Raw genomic sequence first — 17,942 nt, forward strand, 5'->3', positions numbered from 1 at the left:
TGTGTGTGTGTGGTGATCAATGATGAAAACACATTCTCTATGTGTGTGTGTGTGTGTGTGTGTGTGTGTGTGTGTGTGTGTTTGTGTGTGTGTGTGTGTGTGTGTGTGGTGATCAATGATGAAAACACATTCTCTCTCTGTGTGTGTGTGTGTGTGTGTGTGTGTGTGTGTGTGTGTGTGTGTGTGTGTGTGGTGATCAATGATGAAAACACATTCTCTCTGTGTGTGTGTGTGTGTGAGTGTGTGTGTGTGTGGTGATCAATGATGAAAACTCGTTCTCTGTGTGTGTGTGTGCAGCGGCGAGTGTGTGGAGCGTAAGGAGAGTCCGGATGTGTTCTTCTGCTGCTGTGAGGGGAACATGTGCAACGACCGGTTCCTCTACCGTCCCGAGACGCTGCAGGGTGAGTTTAGCCGTCCGGTGTTCGCCGTGAAGCTGCAGAGAGACGGCTCTACGCCGGCAGAAGCCGTTACTGGCGCACTGCAGACCGGCCTCAGAAATCACTGCGGAAATGCTTGTCTTGTCTTTCTGCTTATGGCGTCTCCAACGGTTTCTTTAAAACAAATCAATCACAAATCACAGCCAATCCGAAGAGCGTGTGGGCGGAGTCTCTCTGCACTCGCAACTTAATGGACAATGGATCAAATTCACAAATACTACACCATTTCAACATTATTAATGTCACTGAAACCATCTTTGTCATAGAATACACTCGTTTATTCACAGTTTGAACATTGTTGTTATTTATTTTAAAGATCTGAGGTCAATTATCCGTTGTTCTTTCAGTACGGCTATCAATTATATTCAAACTCGCATTAGACGCTTTAACATTAAATAAAGCACATAATCGGTATACGAGATTATCATTGTCATGGTTTGTATATTGTTGTTTCTCGAATAGAACCGCATATAGTATAGCGTTCTGGCCACACGCATTTAATAATGTTGAAATTGTAAAAGTGTCACATTATTTGTAAATTCTTGTGTCCAGCCACTGCGAACCCGGTCATCCCGAAGCCGGACTCGTTTCCCACAATGCTCTACTCTCTGATTCCCATCATGGCTGTTGCTGTGATTCTCTTCATCTCGTTCTGGATGTACCGGCGTCTGAAGCTGTCGTACCCGCCGCTGCTCGTGCCGTCACAGGTACTGCACTTATAAACCATCATCTGTGAAAGATCTTTGTGTTGACGAGGTCCGGGACGCATGTTTCCACGGTCACTGCACTTATAAACGTGTGTCTTTTGGGTTACACTTTATTTTAAGGTGTCCTTGTTAGTGTAATAACCCATTTGAGAACAAAGTAATATTAATTAACAACATTACTTACTATAGGGTTAGGGTTTGGTTTGTTTGCACACAATTTTGCATAATTTACTGTTATTACTACAGTAAGTACATGTAACATATGTAACAAGGATACTGTAAAATGAATTGTTATTGTGTTTTGTTGCTGGTCATTCAACTATTGACCACTGGGCGGCGAGTGCTTCACTGCTAAAAGCGATTTTCTTACTCAGAATTTTTGTCTTGCTTTCCAGTGTAGTTTCACTCAATGTTTTTTTTTTTTTTTTTGCAAAATGACTGCAAAATGCTGTCATTTTGCATCTCAAGTCAGTGTTATTTTAGTGTCATTGATATATTATTCTATTTTTATTCATATTTTGAATTAGATACAAATTTTTAGATTTCTGTTTTTAAGTTTTTTTTTCAAAGGTACACTGTGTAGTTTTTTATTAGCTAAAATCAATGTGTTTATTCTGAAATATGTCGTCATTGGTGTAAAATGACCTGCCAATGATCTGACGTATCCTCGTAAGCGAAGAATTTCTTATCTTTATTTACATTGGTAAGTCCACGGAGGCAAACAAATGTCAAATTTGAAATGCTGCACTGCACGGTACTTCATAATGCAGGATCATACTTACGCCGAGCCATAGGATAAAGCGACTGAAAGGGAAACGTGACCGGCGAATTCAAAAAACGACGGTAAATACCGGGATAGCTTTCCCAGGTGGAAAGAGCTGATGAAGGAGAAAGACTTTGAAAGGGACGCTGAAGTTTCTGCTTTCTTCTGGACGGTGAGTCAATGTTACGGTCTAAATGACAATGGTTGTGTACTTCATTATATAGGCAGCAGAACAGCAGAACATGTATAGTTAAAAGCTAAACAGCCTCGTTGGTGAATAGCATAGTTCAGTCTGTGACATTATTATTCACACTGGAACATTTGTTTGTTCGTTGGGTGTCAAGTTGCAGTTTGTTTGAAATAACGAAGCTCATCACCCGAATCCTTGATGAAGTGCAATCGGAAGACATGTTGTCAGCGCTTCCGTAGTTGCAACACGCATTTGAAACAGCGAGGCGCTAGAGAGCATTATCCGTTTGAATGCAAAATACAATGTCACCGCTAGATGGGAGAAATCCTACAGTGTACCTTTTAAAGCTTTACAAGAATTTTTTTTTTGGTGTTGTGATTTTATTCATTTAAAAAATGCATATAAAGTGTTTATAGGTTTTAGTTATTAGTTTGAGTTATTTTAATGCTTTAAGTACTTCAAACAAGACAAAAATACTGAATGAGAAAATTATTTTATTAAATATGTTGGGCATATACTGGGCAAGTATGTTTTTCTTCTTCAGGGAGATTCATCGAGCAACACCTCAGTGTTCTTGCATTATTAGAGCCACAAATAATACATTTGTTAAGCCCAGAAATCTTTATAAAATGATGTTCATGTTGTGTAATAAGTCAAAGGATTGTGATTGGTCCATCCTGACCAGTGCTGAGATTAGATTTTTTTGAAGCGTACTGTCTTTTTGCTTTATTCTAACTAGCTGTGTGTGTGTGTGTGTGTGTGTGTGTGTGTGTCATTGTGGCATATGATAATCTATTACACACACCACATCAATATTTCCCTTTCTCATGTTCATGCTGAGATGATTTTGAGCTCGTTCTTGCTCTCATCACAGCGCTTGTGTGCTAGAAACAGCGAAATCCCTCTCTTCATCTTTCATATCATGATGGAGGGAAGAGCTTCACACACTCTCCCATCATGCCCTGCTGTGTGTTCCTCCTCATGAGTTTGGGATGCGGTCGCTGTTGTCTGTAAATGGGCTCTTCTTTCTTTTTTTCTTTCTTTCTTTTTTTCTTTTTCTTTTTTTTTTCTTTCTCGCTCGCTCGCATGGATTCATATTTGAGTTCTCCTGCATCAGACGCTGTTTGTGTGTGTGTGTGTGTGTGTGTGTGTCTGCAGGAGAATCTCAGCAGTGATTGGTGTGTGTGTGTGTGTGGAGTCTCTGCAGTGATTGGTGTGTGTGTGTGTGTGTGTGTGTGTAGAGAGTCTCAGCAGTGATTGGTGTGTGTGTGTGTGTGTGTGTGTGTGTGTGTGGAGAGTCTCCTCAGTGATTGGTGTGTGTGTGTGTGTGTGTGTGTGTGTGTGTGTGTGTGGAGTCTCTGCAGTGATTGGTGTGTGTGTGTGGAGAGTCTCAGCAGTGATTGGTGTGTGTGTGTGTGTGTGTGTGTGTGTGTGGAGAGTCTCCGCAGTGATTGGTGTGTGTGTGGAGAGTCTCAGCAGTGATTGGTTTGTGTGTGTGTGTGTGTGTGTGTGTGTGTGTGTGTGTGTGTGTGTCATTGTGGCATATGATAATCTATTACACACACCACATCAATATTTCCCTTTCTCATGTTCATGCTGAGATGATTTTGAGCTCGTTCTTGCTCTCATCACAGCGCTTGTGTGCTAGAAACAGCGAAATCCCTCTCTTCATCTTTCATATCATGATGGAGGGAAGAGCTTCACACACTCTCCCATCATGCCCTGCTGTGTGTTCCTCCTCATGAGTTTGGGATGCGGTCGCTGTTGTCTGTAAATGGGCTCTTCTTTCTTTTTTTCTTTCTTTCTTTTTCTTTTTTTTTTCTTTCTCGCTCGCTCGCATGGATTCATATTTGAGTTCTCCTGCATCAGACGCTGTTTGTGTGTGTGTGTGTGTGTGTGTGTGTCTGCAGGAGAATCTCAGCAGTGATTGGTGTGTGTGTGTGTGTGTGTGTGGAGTCTCTGCAGTGATTGGTGTGTGTGTGTGTGTGTGTAGAGAGTCTCAGCAGTGATTGGTGTGTGTGTGTGTGTGTGTGTGTGTGTGTGTGGAGAGTCTCCTCAGTGATTGGTGTGTGTGTGTGTGTGTGTGTGTGTGTGTGTGTGTGTGGAGTCTCTGCAGTGATTGGTGTGTGTGTGTGGAGAGTCTCAGCAGTGATTGGTGTGTGTGTGTGTGTGTTTGTGTGTGTGTGTGTGTGTGTGTGTGTGTGTGTGTGTGGAGAGTCTCCGCAGTGATTGGTGTGTGTGTGGAGAGTCTCAGCAGTGATTGGTGTGTGTGTGTGTTTGTGTGTGTGTGTGTGTGTGTGTGTGTGTGTGTGTGTGTGTGTGTGTGTGTGTGTGGAGAGTCTCCGCAGTGATTGGTGTGTGTGTGTGTGTGTGTGTGTGTGTGGAGTCTCTGCAGTGATTGGTGTGTGTGTGTGGAGAGTCTCCGCAGTGATTGGTGTGTGTGTGTGTGTGTGTGTGTGGAGTCTCTGCAGTGCTTGGTGTGTGTGTGTGGAGTCTCCGCAGTGATTGGTGTGTGTGTGTGGAGAGTCTCAGCAGTGATTGGTGTGTGTGTGTGGAGTCTCCGCAGTGATTGGTGTGTGTGTGTGTGGAAAGTCTCCGCAGTGATTGGTGTGTGTGTGTGGAGTCTCCGCAGTGATTGGTGTGTGTGTGTGTGTGTGTGTGTGTGTGTGTGTGGAGTCTCCGCAGTGATTGGTGTGTGTGTGTGGAGTCTCCGCAGTGATTGGTGTGTGTGTGTGTGTGTGTGTGTGTGGAGTCTCCGCAGTGATTGGTGTGTGTGTGTGGAGTCTCCGCAGTGATTGGTGTGTGTGTGTGTGTGTGTGTGTGTGTGTGTGTGTGTGTGTGGAGTCTCCGCAGTGATTGGTGTGTGTGTGTGGAGTCTCCGCAGTGATTGGTGTGTGTGTGTGTGTGTGTGTGTGTGTGTGTGTGTGTGTGGAGTCTCCGCAGTGATTGGTGTGTGTGTGTGTGTGTGTGTGTGTGTGTGTGTGTGTGGAGTCTCCGCAGTGATTGGTGTGTGTGTGTGTGTGTGTGTGTGTGTGTGTGTGTGGAGTCTCCGCAGTGATTGGTGTGTGTGTGTGGAGAGTCTCAGCAGTGATTGGTGTGTGTGTGTGGAGTCTCCGCAGTGATTGGTGTGTGTGTGTGGAGAGTCTCAGCAGTGATTGGTGTGTGTGTGTGGAGTCTCTGCAGTGATTGGTGTGTGTGTGTGTGTGTGGAGTCTCCGCAGTGATTGGTGTGTGTGTGTGTGTGGAGAGTCTCAGCAGTGATGGGTGTGTGTGTGTGTGTGTGTGTGTGTGGAGAGTCTTCGCAGTGATTGGTGTGTGTGTGTGGAGAGTCCCCGCAGTGATTGGTGTGTGTGTGTGTGTGTGTGTGTGTGTGTGGAGTCTCTGCAGTGATTGGTGTGTGTGTGTGTGTGTGTGTGTGTGTGGAGAGTCTCTGCAGTGATTGGTGTGTGTGTGGAGAGTCTCAGCAGTGATTGGTGTGTGTGTGTGTGTGTGTGTGGAGAGTCTCCGCAGTGATTGGTGTGTGTGTGGAGAGTCTCCGCAGTGATTGGTGTGTGGAGAGTGTGTGTGTGGAGTGTGTGGAGAGATTGGTGTGTGTGTGTGTGTGGAGTCTCTGCAGTGATTGGTGTGTGTGTGTGTGTGTGTGTGTGTGTGGAGAGTCTCTGCAGTGATTGGTGTGTGTGTGGAGAGTCTCAGCAGTGATTGGTGTGTGTGTGTGTGTGTGTGTGGAGAGTCTCCGCAGTGATTGGTGTGTGTGTGGAGAGTCTCCGCAGTGATTGGTGTGTGGAGAGTGTGTGTGTGGAGTGTGTGGAGAGATTGGTGTGTGTGTGTGGAGAGTCTCTGCAGTGATTGGTGTGTGTGTGTGGAGAGTCTCCGCAGTGATTGGTGTGTGTGTGTGTGTGTGTGGAGTCTCCGCAGTGATTGGTGTGTGTGTGTGGAGTCTCCGCAGTGATTGGTGTGTGTGTGTGTGTGTGTGTGTGTGTGGAGTCTCCGCAGTGATTGGTGTGTGTGTGTGTGGAGTCTCCGCAGTGATTGGTGTGTGTGTGTGTGTGTGTGTGTGTGTGTGTGTGTGGAGTCTCCGCAGTGATTGGTGTGTGTGTGTGTGTGTGTGTGGAGTCTCCGCAGTGATTGGTGTGTGTGTGTGTGTGTGTGTGGAGTCTCCGCAGTGATTGGTGTGTGTGTGTGTGTGTGTGTGTGTGTGTGTGTGGAGTCTCCGCAGTGATTGGTGTGTGTGTGTGGAGAGTCTCAGCAGTGATTGGTGTGTGTGTGTGTGTGTGGAGTCTCCGCAGTGATTGGTGTGTGTGTGTGTGTGGAGAGTCTCAGCAGTGATTGGTGTGTGTGTGTGTGTGTGTGTGTGTGTGTGTGTGTGTGTGTGGAGTCTCCGCAGTGATTGGTGTGTGTGTGTGGAGAGTCTCAGCAGTGATTGGTGTGTGTGTGTGTGTGTGGAGTCTCCGCAGTGATTGGTGTGTGTGTGTGTGTGGAGAGTCTCAGCAGTGATGGGTGTGTGTGTGTGTGTGTGTGTGTGTGGAGAGTCTTCGCAGTGATTGGTGTGTGTGTGTGGAGAGTCCCCGCAGTGATTGGTGTGTGTGTGTGTGGAGAGTCCCCGCAGTGATTGGTGTGTGTGTGTGTGTGGAGTCCCCGCAGTGATTGGTGTGTGTGTGTGTGTGTGAAGAGTCTCCGCAGTGATTGGTGTGTGTGTGTGTGTGGAGAGTCTCCGCAGTGATTGGTGTGTGTGTGTGTGTGTGTGTGGAGTCTCAGCAGTGATGGGTGTGTGTGTGTGTGTGTGTGTGTGTGTGGAGAGTCTCCGCAGTGATTGGTGTGTGTGTGGAGTCCCCGCAGTGATTGGTGTGTGTGTGTGTGGAGTCCCCGCAGTGATTGGTGTGTGTGTGTGTGTGTGTGTGGAGAGTCTCAGCAGTGATGGGTGTGTGTGTGTGTGTGTGTGTGTGGAGAGTCTCCGCAGTGATTGGTGTGTGTGTGTGGAGAGTCTCAGCAGTGATTGGTGTGTGTGTGTGTGTGTGTGTGTGTGTGTGTGTGTGTGTGTGTGTGTGTGTGTGTGTGTGTGTGTGTGTGTGTGTGTGTGTGGAGAGTCCCCGCAGTGACTGGTGTGTGTGTGTGTGTGGAGAGTCCCCGCAGTGACTGGTGTGTGTGTGTGTGGAGAGTCTCAGCAGTGACGTGTGTGTGTGTTGTGGAGTCCCCGCAGTGACTGGTGTGTGTGTGTGTGTGTGGAGTCCCCGCAGTGACTGGTGTGTGTGTGGAGTCCCCGCAGTGACTGGTGTGTGTGTGTGTGTGTGGAGTCCCCGCAGTGACTGGTGTGTGTGTGGAGTCCCCGCAGTGACTGGTGTGTGTTGTGTTCAGGATCCCGGACTGACGCCCCCGTCTCCTCTGCTGGGACAGAAGCCTCTTCAGCTGCTGGAGGTCAAGGCTCGAGGACGCTTCGGCTGTGTCTGGAAGGCTCAGCTGCTCAACCAACCGGTGGCGGTCAAAATCTTCCCTGTCCAGGTATCTGAGAGATTCATGTCATTACTGTTTGCACATGTTGCCTGTTCAGCTTCAGTATAAAATATATTGTCAAGGCTTTAAACGTTTATAATTAAGCAGTAAGCAAAAATTATTGTGCTCTGAATGTCTTGAATATGAATATGAATATTACTCAAACATTTTAGTTTGGGTTTGTTTTAAACCTCTAACCCAAAGAAATGAAGTGTCTGCAATTAATTCAGCCTGAAAATACACTTCATTGTACTGGACACTCATTTTAAACATTTATAGTTTCAGTCTTAAGTGTTTGTTTTTGTAATATTTTGAAAACCAATTCAGCATTCAAGATGTAAATGATAGCGATGATTTCATTGCTTTATTTGCACATTAAATCACAATCATATTTTACTTTTGCACCAAACTCACCAGAATGCGTTATCCCAATATTACTAATCATATTATGCATTTGCTCTGTGTATTTCTTATTGTTTATTGTGTTTTGTTTGTTTATATGGTCAACCTTCTGTGTTGTCTACGTGGCAAGATGTTATGGTTCTCTGTTATTTATTTAAATGTTTGCAAAATTAGTGCTATATGAAACTGCATTAGCTCTTGTTCTCGACTGGGCAAATGTCCCTCATCCATATAATTGCTATTTATTATTGATTAATTGTTGTATTACTGCTCTTTGTTTATAGGCGCTATATTTATTTATTTATACTATAAATTATCTATAAAGTATTTTTTAATACTTTAATAGCCTATAGCAGGCGGCCTATAAATCGTTAAAAATGAACACTTCAGAAACACTACACTAGAGAAAAATATATGGATTATCATGTTACTTCAAATGTTTCCATTTGTTATGACGTTATGAAATGAGATTGGAGTAAAAACATGAAGCCTAATGTTGGTGCGTTTTGCACATGTATATAAATGTAGCATTCGGCTTCATGTTTTTACTCCAATCTCATTTCATAACGTACATTTTAGTATGGCACCAGTTTGACTAGTTGCTACAATGTAAAGTTTATATAACAATAACATGCTTACTATTATGAGTGGAAATGTCTTAACTTAAAAATCTTCTCATCTTCAAATCACGTTCTTCTAATTCTTCTGAGGTAAACAGCACAGCACAAACACAGTCTTCCAAACTCGATGAAAAGGTTACTGGAGTCTCTGATTCTTTGTTTTGAGGCATGAGGGCGTTAACAGCTCTGCGTTCCTTCACGTGGAGATTTGCATATGAACCGCCCGTGCGCGCGTGTGTTCAAGTGTGTGTGGCAAGAGTTACAGGTCATTTTCTGTCACGTTTCAGAATGAACTTCACACTGAGAGAGACGGCAGAACGCGCATTGTTTATTTTTTTATTTTACGAAAAACACAACATTTTATTTTCATTATGAATGTACACAAATAAAATAAGACATTTAACAGTTTTGAATGATGTGTAACACTTATATGTAAGATCAAAATCAACAGTGTATTTTGAGTCTGTTTTGCACTGATAAGAAAAAAAGCGAGCAGATCACGCCGGCGTGATTGCCGACCCCAGAGGGTTAAAGGATTAGTTCACTTAAAAAAAATATTTTGCTGATAATTTACTCACCCGGATGTCATCAAGATGTCCATGTCTTTCTTTCTTCAGTGGAAAAGAAATGCAGGTTTTTGATGAACACATTTCTCCATATAATGGACGTCAATGGGCCCCAAACGGGTCAAGGTCCAGATGACAGTGTCAGCGCCGCTTCAACGGGCTTTAAACGACACCAGACGATGAATACGGCTCTTATCTAGCGAAACCATCGTCATTTCACAAATAAATAAAAAAGTTTAAGTTTTATAAGCACAAACGCTCGCCTTGCTCGGTTCTGTGATGCGCGTTCGTGACGTCACGTGATACGCGGTCACGCTGTAAACGTCACGCTTCTGTGAAAAGTAAAAAAATTCTGTCCTGACGAAAATTTTCTTTTAGGCTTTTTAATATTCCAACACCAGGATACGCACACGAGATGGGCATTTAACCGATAAACTGACACAAAGACATTTTAATATGCGTGTATGGCCCTCCTCCCGCACATCTGTAAACACTGACTCGTCAAGCGTGACCTTTAAGGAACACAAGAACTGCTCGAAAGGCTGACGGAGGATGTTAACCAAAACAAACAAACAAGACTTCATACTGAAGTAAGGCAAAAGGCATTTAAATAGACATGGTAATAATGATAAGATTAACAAGACACAGCTGAAACCAGTAAACTAATAAGCAGTGGGTTCTGGGAAATGGAGTCTGGGATTAGCAGAGTCTATGGAGACATTGAGGGACGTGGCTGCCATCTGCTGGTTCTTAAGGGTACAGCAGCTGACCGATGTAACCGTTACATTCAGCATGTGCTATACTGCTGTTCATTTGGACTGAAATAAATAAGGTAAACTGGTTCCACTCACTTATGTTGAAATTATTTGGAGTAACTTTTTAAAAAAAATGTGTTAATGCTACTAATTATTACATTCCTCTAACTTAATGTAGCTTGTTGGTTGAACATCATTTCATGAGAAGTTGTCATAACTCCAAAAGAAAAATGGAAACTTTTGTGTTAACTAGTTATTTATTCATTAATTTGTTTGCCTTTATTGAGCCAAAACCTCTGTAGTTTGGGGTTGGTTAGTCGGGTTGGTTGTGTCCATTGGTTACAAGGGAGCAGTTTTGGTTTGAACATTGGGAGCTGAAGTGTGAATCGTTTAACGGAGGCATGTTCTCCTCGTGAGGTTTGCTTGTTTATTAATTTTTGCAAGATGGACTTTTTTTTAGTATTTTACAATAAGGATATAATCACAGGTAAGACCATTGATGGCTCCTCATTACCATTCTTAGGCCACTGTTATCTTTTTTCTTTCTTCATCTATAACATTTATTATGAAAAATAGTATCCATCACATTTAGAAACTATTTCTACAAAATGCCACAATTGTAATGTAAATCTTTAATTATAACTATGAAAAATGTATTCCCTTAAAGGTGCTATATGGAGTTTTTCTACTAAAATGAATCCATGTTTTATTACCTGTGTGTGAAGGGGTTGTAATCTCACAATAAAATGATCCACTTGGCGGCTTTTGCTATTACCTCTGAAAGCAAGTATTCCTATTTCTATGTGATGCTCCGGGTCGGAATTGCCGTGAAATCCAGTGCCGTGACTGAGACCTGCATGCGCGCGCCCGCGCCTCTCGCCTCTCTACTGACTGCACTCAACAGCGACGACACTGCAACTTTATGACATGAGTCTACTAACACTAGGAAACGACTAGCACAACACAGACTCCAACACAAACTCCACATAATAATATTAAAGAAACAAAAGAAAACACGCGCACGAGCACTCGCTTGTAAACGTATTGGTTGCAATCTGAAACATCACCGCTAGATGCCGCTGAAAACTCCATAAAGCACCTTTAATTGCATTTATCTATCATAAACTCTACAAGTTAATCAAAATATACCACAATAAATACAATACAATGCAATAAATTATATTAAAGGTGGTCTTGAGGAGTTTAAAAAGCGTTCTAATTTATGTTAGTGCAGGATGATGTTTTCCCCTCTTTTCATCAGTCTTTCTAGTATATATGGTTGGGTTAGATCATGTTGGACTTTCTCCATGGCGTTTTACTACATTCTCAATATGGATTGCACTTTATATCACCTGCTTTGCGAAAAGAACGGCTCATGGAAATCATATCACTTTTGGAGCGTGAACGCCCCTACGGTGATCCGCGCGCCATTCATGCAAAATGAAAAAAAATTAAATGTTGTTTCATTACGCAGATAATTGGTCCGTTCAGTTCGTACAGCACATAAAAGCTCTGAACTCACGATGTGTACAATGTTAATGAACAGCCTGGCCCTGATTCTATGTCAGCGTGGCCAGAGTACTGGCAACATGTGAGAAGTAATAAAGTGAGGGTTCGCTACAGATTAAAATGTAGAAGTGCTGGCCCACTTCAAGAACTAAGTTATTGTGCATATTGACTATTTTACAATGACTTTGAATGTGGTTAATTTTGCAAGTTTTTGTTTGTGATCTCTCTCAGAATAAGCAGTCATGGCAGAATGAATATGAGATTTATAGTGTGAGTGGAATGAAGCATGAAAATATCCTTCACTTCATTGGAGCAGAAAAAAGAGGAATCGGAGTGGATATAGAGCTCTGGCTCATCACAGCGTACCATGAGAAGGTACACACACACACACACCTGTGAACATCATCATGTAAGTGTTTGTCATCAGCTACACTCAAAATAGATATTAGTGTACAGTGTTTAATCCCTAATATTTAACAAATGTGTAGTACTGAGTATACAATGATAAATGTTTTATATTTTGTATGAAATGGAAATTGTGATATTTTCTTCCCTATTCCCTAACCCTATTTCTTATTCATTATTGACCTTCTCCCTCTTGACCATATTTTTCGCAAACATAACATCCAGTTCCCTCGCCAGATGACACCCAGCTCTACCGATCCACCAAACCCACTACATCTCTCCCTCCCACTCCCCTATCTCATTGCCTTCAGGAAATCAGATCCTGGTTCTCTTCAAACTTCTCAACAGTGACAAAACTGAACTCCTCTTTATTGGCACCAAATCCATCCTCTCTAAAATAAATTATTTCTCCATCTTCATCGACAATTCATCGGTGTTCCCTTCCCCTCAGGTTAAGAGTCTGGGTGTCATCCTAGATAGCACTCTGTCATTTCAGTCCCACATTAATAACATCACTCGGTCAGCATATTTCCACTTACGTAATACTTCTCGTTTACGTCCATCTCTCTCCCCAACAGTGCTGAAATTCTGGTTCACACCCTGGTCACCTCCCGCCTAGATTATTGCAACTCTCTTCTTTATGGTCTAGCTGACAAATCCATCCATAAACTACAACTGGTCCAAAACTCTGCTGCCCGCATTATTACCAGAACCCCCTCCATCAGTCACACAACACCTGTCCTGCAGCACCTTCATTGGCTTCCTTTCAAATATCGCATCATTTATAAGATTCTCCTCCTCACATTTAAAGCTATTAATAATCTTGCCCCTGAGTATCTCATTGAGCTTCTCCATATCAAGACCCGTTCGCTCAGCTCGTCCTCCCTCATGCCGTCTGGTTACCGTGGGGTTTAGTCTTCAGTCATTCAGCCCCGCATCTCTGCAACTCTCTGCCCCAGTTCATTCAACACTCCACGTCCATAACCATTTTCTAAACTCACTTAAAAACTCATCTTTTTAGACAGGCATATTCTCTTTAGTTTTAATTTTTAATTATTTTTTGTTGTTGTTTTACTGTTATGATAATGTTTGTTCTCGCTGATTCAATGTTCAATGCATGTGTTTTATAGTTGATTTTATAAGGTGACCTTGAGTGTTGAGAAAGGCGCCTATAAATAAAATGCATTATTATTATTATTTGAAACTACTTTTGGAAGGAGAAAAGACTGTAGGGCGGGTCTTGATTTTGTCCGTCGGGAACTGATTGTTGTTGTTTTGATCATTTGTTGTGATGAGATGTTGTTATGAGGGAAATGGGAGGTTAATGTTTTTGATTAAAGATTACGAGGCACATGAATTTAAAAAATAATTATGTTCACGGATAAATCATTTTACGATAAATATTGCCATACATTAAAAAATAAGAATGATTAGTTTTGATTAGATGGTGACATGTTAAACAGTAGCATGCTACATTACGGTCACATGACCTTACTATGTTGCACAACTGACAGAGACTGATTAAGTGTTGATGATATCTTGTGTGTGTGTGTGTGTGTGTGTGTGTGTGTGTGTGTGTGTGTGTGTGTATGTATGTGTATGTGTGTGCGCGTGCTCAGGGCTCGTTGACGGACTTCCTGAAGGCTAATGTTGTGTCCTGGAATGAGCTGTGCCTGATAGCGCAAACGTTTGTGCGCGGCTTGGCGTATTTACATGAGGACATACCCAGTCTGAAGGATGGACACAAGCCTGCCATCGCACACAGGTACAGATCAGTCTTTTAGAGGCTCGAATATGATCATTCTCGTGTGAGGACCCCATCCTCATTTTGAACAGTCATCTATATAGTTTCCTGTATAAAGACTATACTGTAAAAAATGTATACTATAAATCTGTGTAAAATATTATTTGGAAAATATTTCAAATGATAGTTAAAATGTTTAGTTAAATTAGATGCCCCAACGCCTGTGATGAGACGACTCGACGCCTGTGAAGAGACGACCCAACGCCGGCGATATGTTATGCCCTAAATTTCATGATTAACTAACTGTATTTTGTGTGTATATTTTTGAAATGCATTTTCTGTAAAGCTGCTTTGAAACAATGTGTATTGTGAAAAGCGCTATACAAATAAACTTGAATTGAATTGAATTGAATTGAAATTAAATAAAAAATTATACTCATAGTAATGTAATGTTAGAGGAATTATTTATTTATATAATTATTGATATGTTTACTTATTTATTGACTTTTATTTATTTACACAATTTATCTCTAAACTTTTTCACGGACACCCGGAACTGGTTTGCAGCCCCCAGTCAGATGTTTATTATTTGTTGTCCAGGTTACTCATTGTCTCTCTCTCTCTCTCTCTCTCTCTCTCTCTCTCTCTCTCTCTCTCTCTCTCTCTCTCTCTCTCTCTCTCTCTCTCTCTCTCTCTCTCTCTCTCTCTCAGAGATATCAAAAGTAAGAATGTGTTGCTGAAGAGTGATTTAACCGCCTGTATGGCTGACTTTGGCCTGGCGCTGAAGTTTGAGGCAGGGAAATCTACAGGTGACACACACGGACAGGTGAGTACGATATTTGCATGTGCTTAAAAACAGGAAAAAAATAAAATAATTGTTGTTGGTGCAAGTAGATTTTTTCCTCCACAAAACAATTAATTGCAGACCTTCGTTGACTCTGAGTAGTCCTTATTTGTGACAGATTTAAAGTGTTAGCTGATTGTTGATAATAATGCTGGAAAAGGTTCCATCAGAAGTGTGTGTGTGTGTGTGTGTGTGTGTGTGTGTGTGTGTGTGTGTGTGTGTGTGTGTGTGTGTGTGTGTGTGTGTGTGTGTGTGTGTGTGTGTGTGTGTGTGTGTGTGTGTGTGTGTGTGTGTTAAAGGTGGGAACGCGACGCTACATGGCTCCCGAGGTGTTGGAGGGAGCGATCAGTTTCCAGCGCGACGCGTTCCTCAGAATCGACATGTACGCGGTGGGTCTGGTACTGTGGGAACTGGCCACGCGATGTACAGCAGCCGACGGTAAAGCTCATTCACTCAGAGACTCCTGAGATGTGTGTGTGTAAACTGGTGTAAACCGTGTGTGTGTCTCTCTCAGGTCCTGTGGATGAGTTCTCTCTGCCGTTCGAGGAGGAGGCAGGTCTTCATCCGTCTCTGGAGGACATGCAGGATGTCGTTGTGCATAAGAAACTACGACCGATATTCAGAGAAGACTGGCTAAAACATACGGTAGAGCACACAGGCACACACACACTTACACACGCACTCACCTAATACTTATATTTTATTATATTTCAGCTTTATTTCGAATAACGGAAAAAAAATTCTGTTTTTTTAGTGCAGAAAAAAAAAGTAGTTAGTAGTTAGCAAAAGCTACTGTATTTTGAGAAATACAAAGTAAAGTTATAAAAAATATGTGAGCAATATTTCAGATTCTGTATTTCAAGAGGAATAATCAAATATAAGTCACTAAGTAATTTTGGTCATGTGACTTTTTTTATTATTATATTATATATTTTGCAATAATTTAAAGAATTGCAAACAGTTGGTCCAGATGCTCTTAGGAAGATCTGAAATCATGCTGTTCATCAGGTTTTGTTCATGTGAATAGAATTGGTTCTCTGTCCTGTAGGGTCTGGCGATGCTCTGTGAGACCATCGAGGAGTGTTGGGATCACGAGGCCGAGGCTCGTCTGTCTGCGGGGTGTGTCGAGGAACGCATCATCTCAATGCAACGCAACACTAACCTCATCGCCCCCGACGACATCCTCTCTGTCGTCACCATGGTTACCAACCTGGACTTTACCCCTAAAGAATCCAGCCTATGATGCTGTTCTCTCAGCCAATCATATTGCAGCGCGTGAAAGACGTGCGAGACAGAAAAGCGAACTAAAGTTTAATTGTTACATGCAAAATGAGTGGAAAAACTCAAGAAGGAACTCATGACCCAAGGAGAAAAGACACACGGACATCTGTGTTTGCACCAAAACGTCTTTTATGCATAAAGGAAAGACTTTTCTGTTTTTAAGAACACCAACTCATGTGATTTTTGTATAAAAAGGGCAAAACTTTGGACTGCACTTGCTGTTGTTTTCTGCAAATCATTACAGTCATGCCAATACGAGACAATTCTGAATGTCTGCCGTTCAGCCGTGAATCACACACTGAGGAATTAGTGCTGAAATAACCATAAACCTCCCTAAACAGGAATACCTCATTTTGATTTCTCGTGCTTTTATCTGAGCAGCTGCTCCAGAGGCGAGACGAGGAGCTGTCACACACGGTAGTGTTTCTGCCTTTCACATCTGTGCTTCATTTCAGGCCATCCCAAAACTCTTCTGAAGGGGTCGTATCATGAGATGTTCGCGTTACTGAACCACAGAATCCAGGGTCCAAGAATAACGTCTGCCAATAGTGGATGAATTTGGAAAATTTAATAACCAGACATTTTTACCACTTGTGCAAATGCATTTTACATTTGTGTTAAACACAATTGTCCATGTTAGTGACACATCATTTGCAGTGAAACTGCACTGACGCATTGTGTTCATATTTTTATATTTGTGGCTTAATGTGAGGAATGGAGAGCTGGAGAGTTCATTTTATTCCCATGCTGTGAAAACAACTTGTTCTGCACTTCAACTTTCTGATTTGAACATCAATGTATGAACATGTTAATAACGCCAACTCAGTGTTTGGAAACTTGCGGCACCCAGTCATGATGTCTAACAGTCTGATCACCAGCAGAAATTACAATGAGAGTAAAATGTGGTCAAGTGTGTAAAAGCTTGTGCTGTGGCGCTGCAGAGCCTTCACAGTTAGAAACAAGCAGCTCATATTTTTCCACAAGATCCCTGATCATTTCAGTCTGAGCGACGATTCTGTCGAATCTGATGCATCTTCACAAAGAGGCTGTTATTGAAGGATGGAGCAGTTAGAAACTAGAGTGAACCCACAGCAGACACACTCGTTTTACTCATTTTACTCATTTCACGTGAAGAGATGTTTACATTGAAGACAAAAGTGTAGTAGGAAAGAAAAACTTGACATGCATTATAAGTGGAGCTTCGGGGGGAACAAGATAAATGATGATAGGCCCCTTTAATGGCAGTGCTTGTACGCAATCACATCTTTCAGGGCTGTAAAATCAGTATAATGCCACACTTTCATCATCTCTTTCTGAAGCACTACAGCAGTATTCAGGGAGGCAGGATTCTGCTCACTCACAGCAATTATGCAACCGACATGCAGCAGCAATTGCAACTGTAGCTTCTATTTATTTCATTATTAATGTGACAAATTCTCAGTACTGTGAAAACAAATGGAGGTTATTGTTGCCCTGAATGTGTTAACAAACAAACCAACTGTTGGGTGAAAAATGGGTTTGTTAAAGACATTTCAGATCAATCTGTAATTCCCCCAGCAAAACATGTGTACAGTAAAAATGAATAATGTAAATATTATTGTTGGTTTTAAATTATTAGACTAGCATGATGTTGCTCTGTTCTTTTTGGTGTCACTAATCAAAAACAGTCATTTATAAAGAAATTGTTCAAAAACGTTGTGCGGCTGAGTATTTTATACAACTTTGTATTGTCTTAATGTAGCAGGCCCAAAGTCTCTGATTATACATGTGATTCTCTCTCCTTTTTTAATATAAAGAAATTGTCTTTATTCTCCCTTTTCTTTAATGAATGATGATGATCTGTTTTAACTTATTCACCACCTTTAAATCATCACAAAATAACTGTAATTATTATTAAATTAATTAACATGGACTTCTAATCAAAAATATTCAAAATGGATAATAAAACAGCTCCATAAAATTGTTTTTATATAACTGAAAATGCATGCTTGGTAAAGGATGTTTATTTATTTTGTTTGTTTATTATAATAAAATAATTACAGTAAATAATACTTAAATAAATATGAGAAAGCTCAATAGGTTCGGACATTTCCAAACAGCACAGCAGTAAGGACTTTATGCATTTTTTTTAGTTGCAAGATTAATACTATCAGAGAGAAAATTATAGCAACCGTATACTACAGTACCACATCAGACAGTGTGCCCTATTTTAACGATCTGAAACCCAAGTATC

The 17,942-nt window shown here is 41.8% G+C and overlaps 1 protein-coding gene across 2 annotated transcripts in view; it reads left to right on the forward strand.

Moving 5' to 3' along the window:
• The window catches only part of acvr2ab (activin A receptor type 2Ab), a 60,741-nt gene extending 43,284 nt beyond the window's left edge, over positions 1-17,457 (forward strand). For both annotated transcript variants that reach the window (XM_079627290.1, XM_079627291.1), the window contains exons 4-12: positions 298-401; positions 990-1,144; positions 7,449-7,592; positions 11,667-11,810; positions 13,460-13,605; positions 14,296-14,410; positions 14,728-14,866; positions 14,943-15,073; positions 15,477-17,457. In XM_079627290.1, coding sequence (XP_079483416.1) covers positions 298-401; positions 990-1,144; positions 7,449-7,592; positions 11,667-11,810; positions 13,460-13,605; positions 14,296-14,410; positions 14,728-14,866; positions 14,943-15,073; positions 15,477-15,671 — 1,273 coding nt within the window. In that variant the 3' untranslated portion in view covers positions 15,672-17,457. The remainder of the gene's footprint in view (positions 1-297; positions 402-989; positions 1,145-7,448; positions 7,593-11,666; positions 11,811-13,459; positions 13,606-14,295; positions 14,411-14,727; positions 14,867-14,942; positions 15,074-15,476) is intronic.
• Positions 17,458-17,942: the final 485 nt, after the last annotated feature.

This window comes from Phoxinus phoxinus (assembly GCF_949152265.1).
Source record: "Phoxinus phoxinus genome assembly, chromosome: 11".
Taxonomy (NCBI): Eukaryota; Metazoa; Chordata; class Actinopteri; order Cypriniformes; family Leuciscidae; genus Phoxinus; species Phoxinus phoxinus.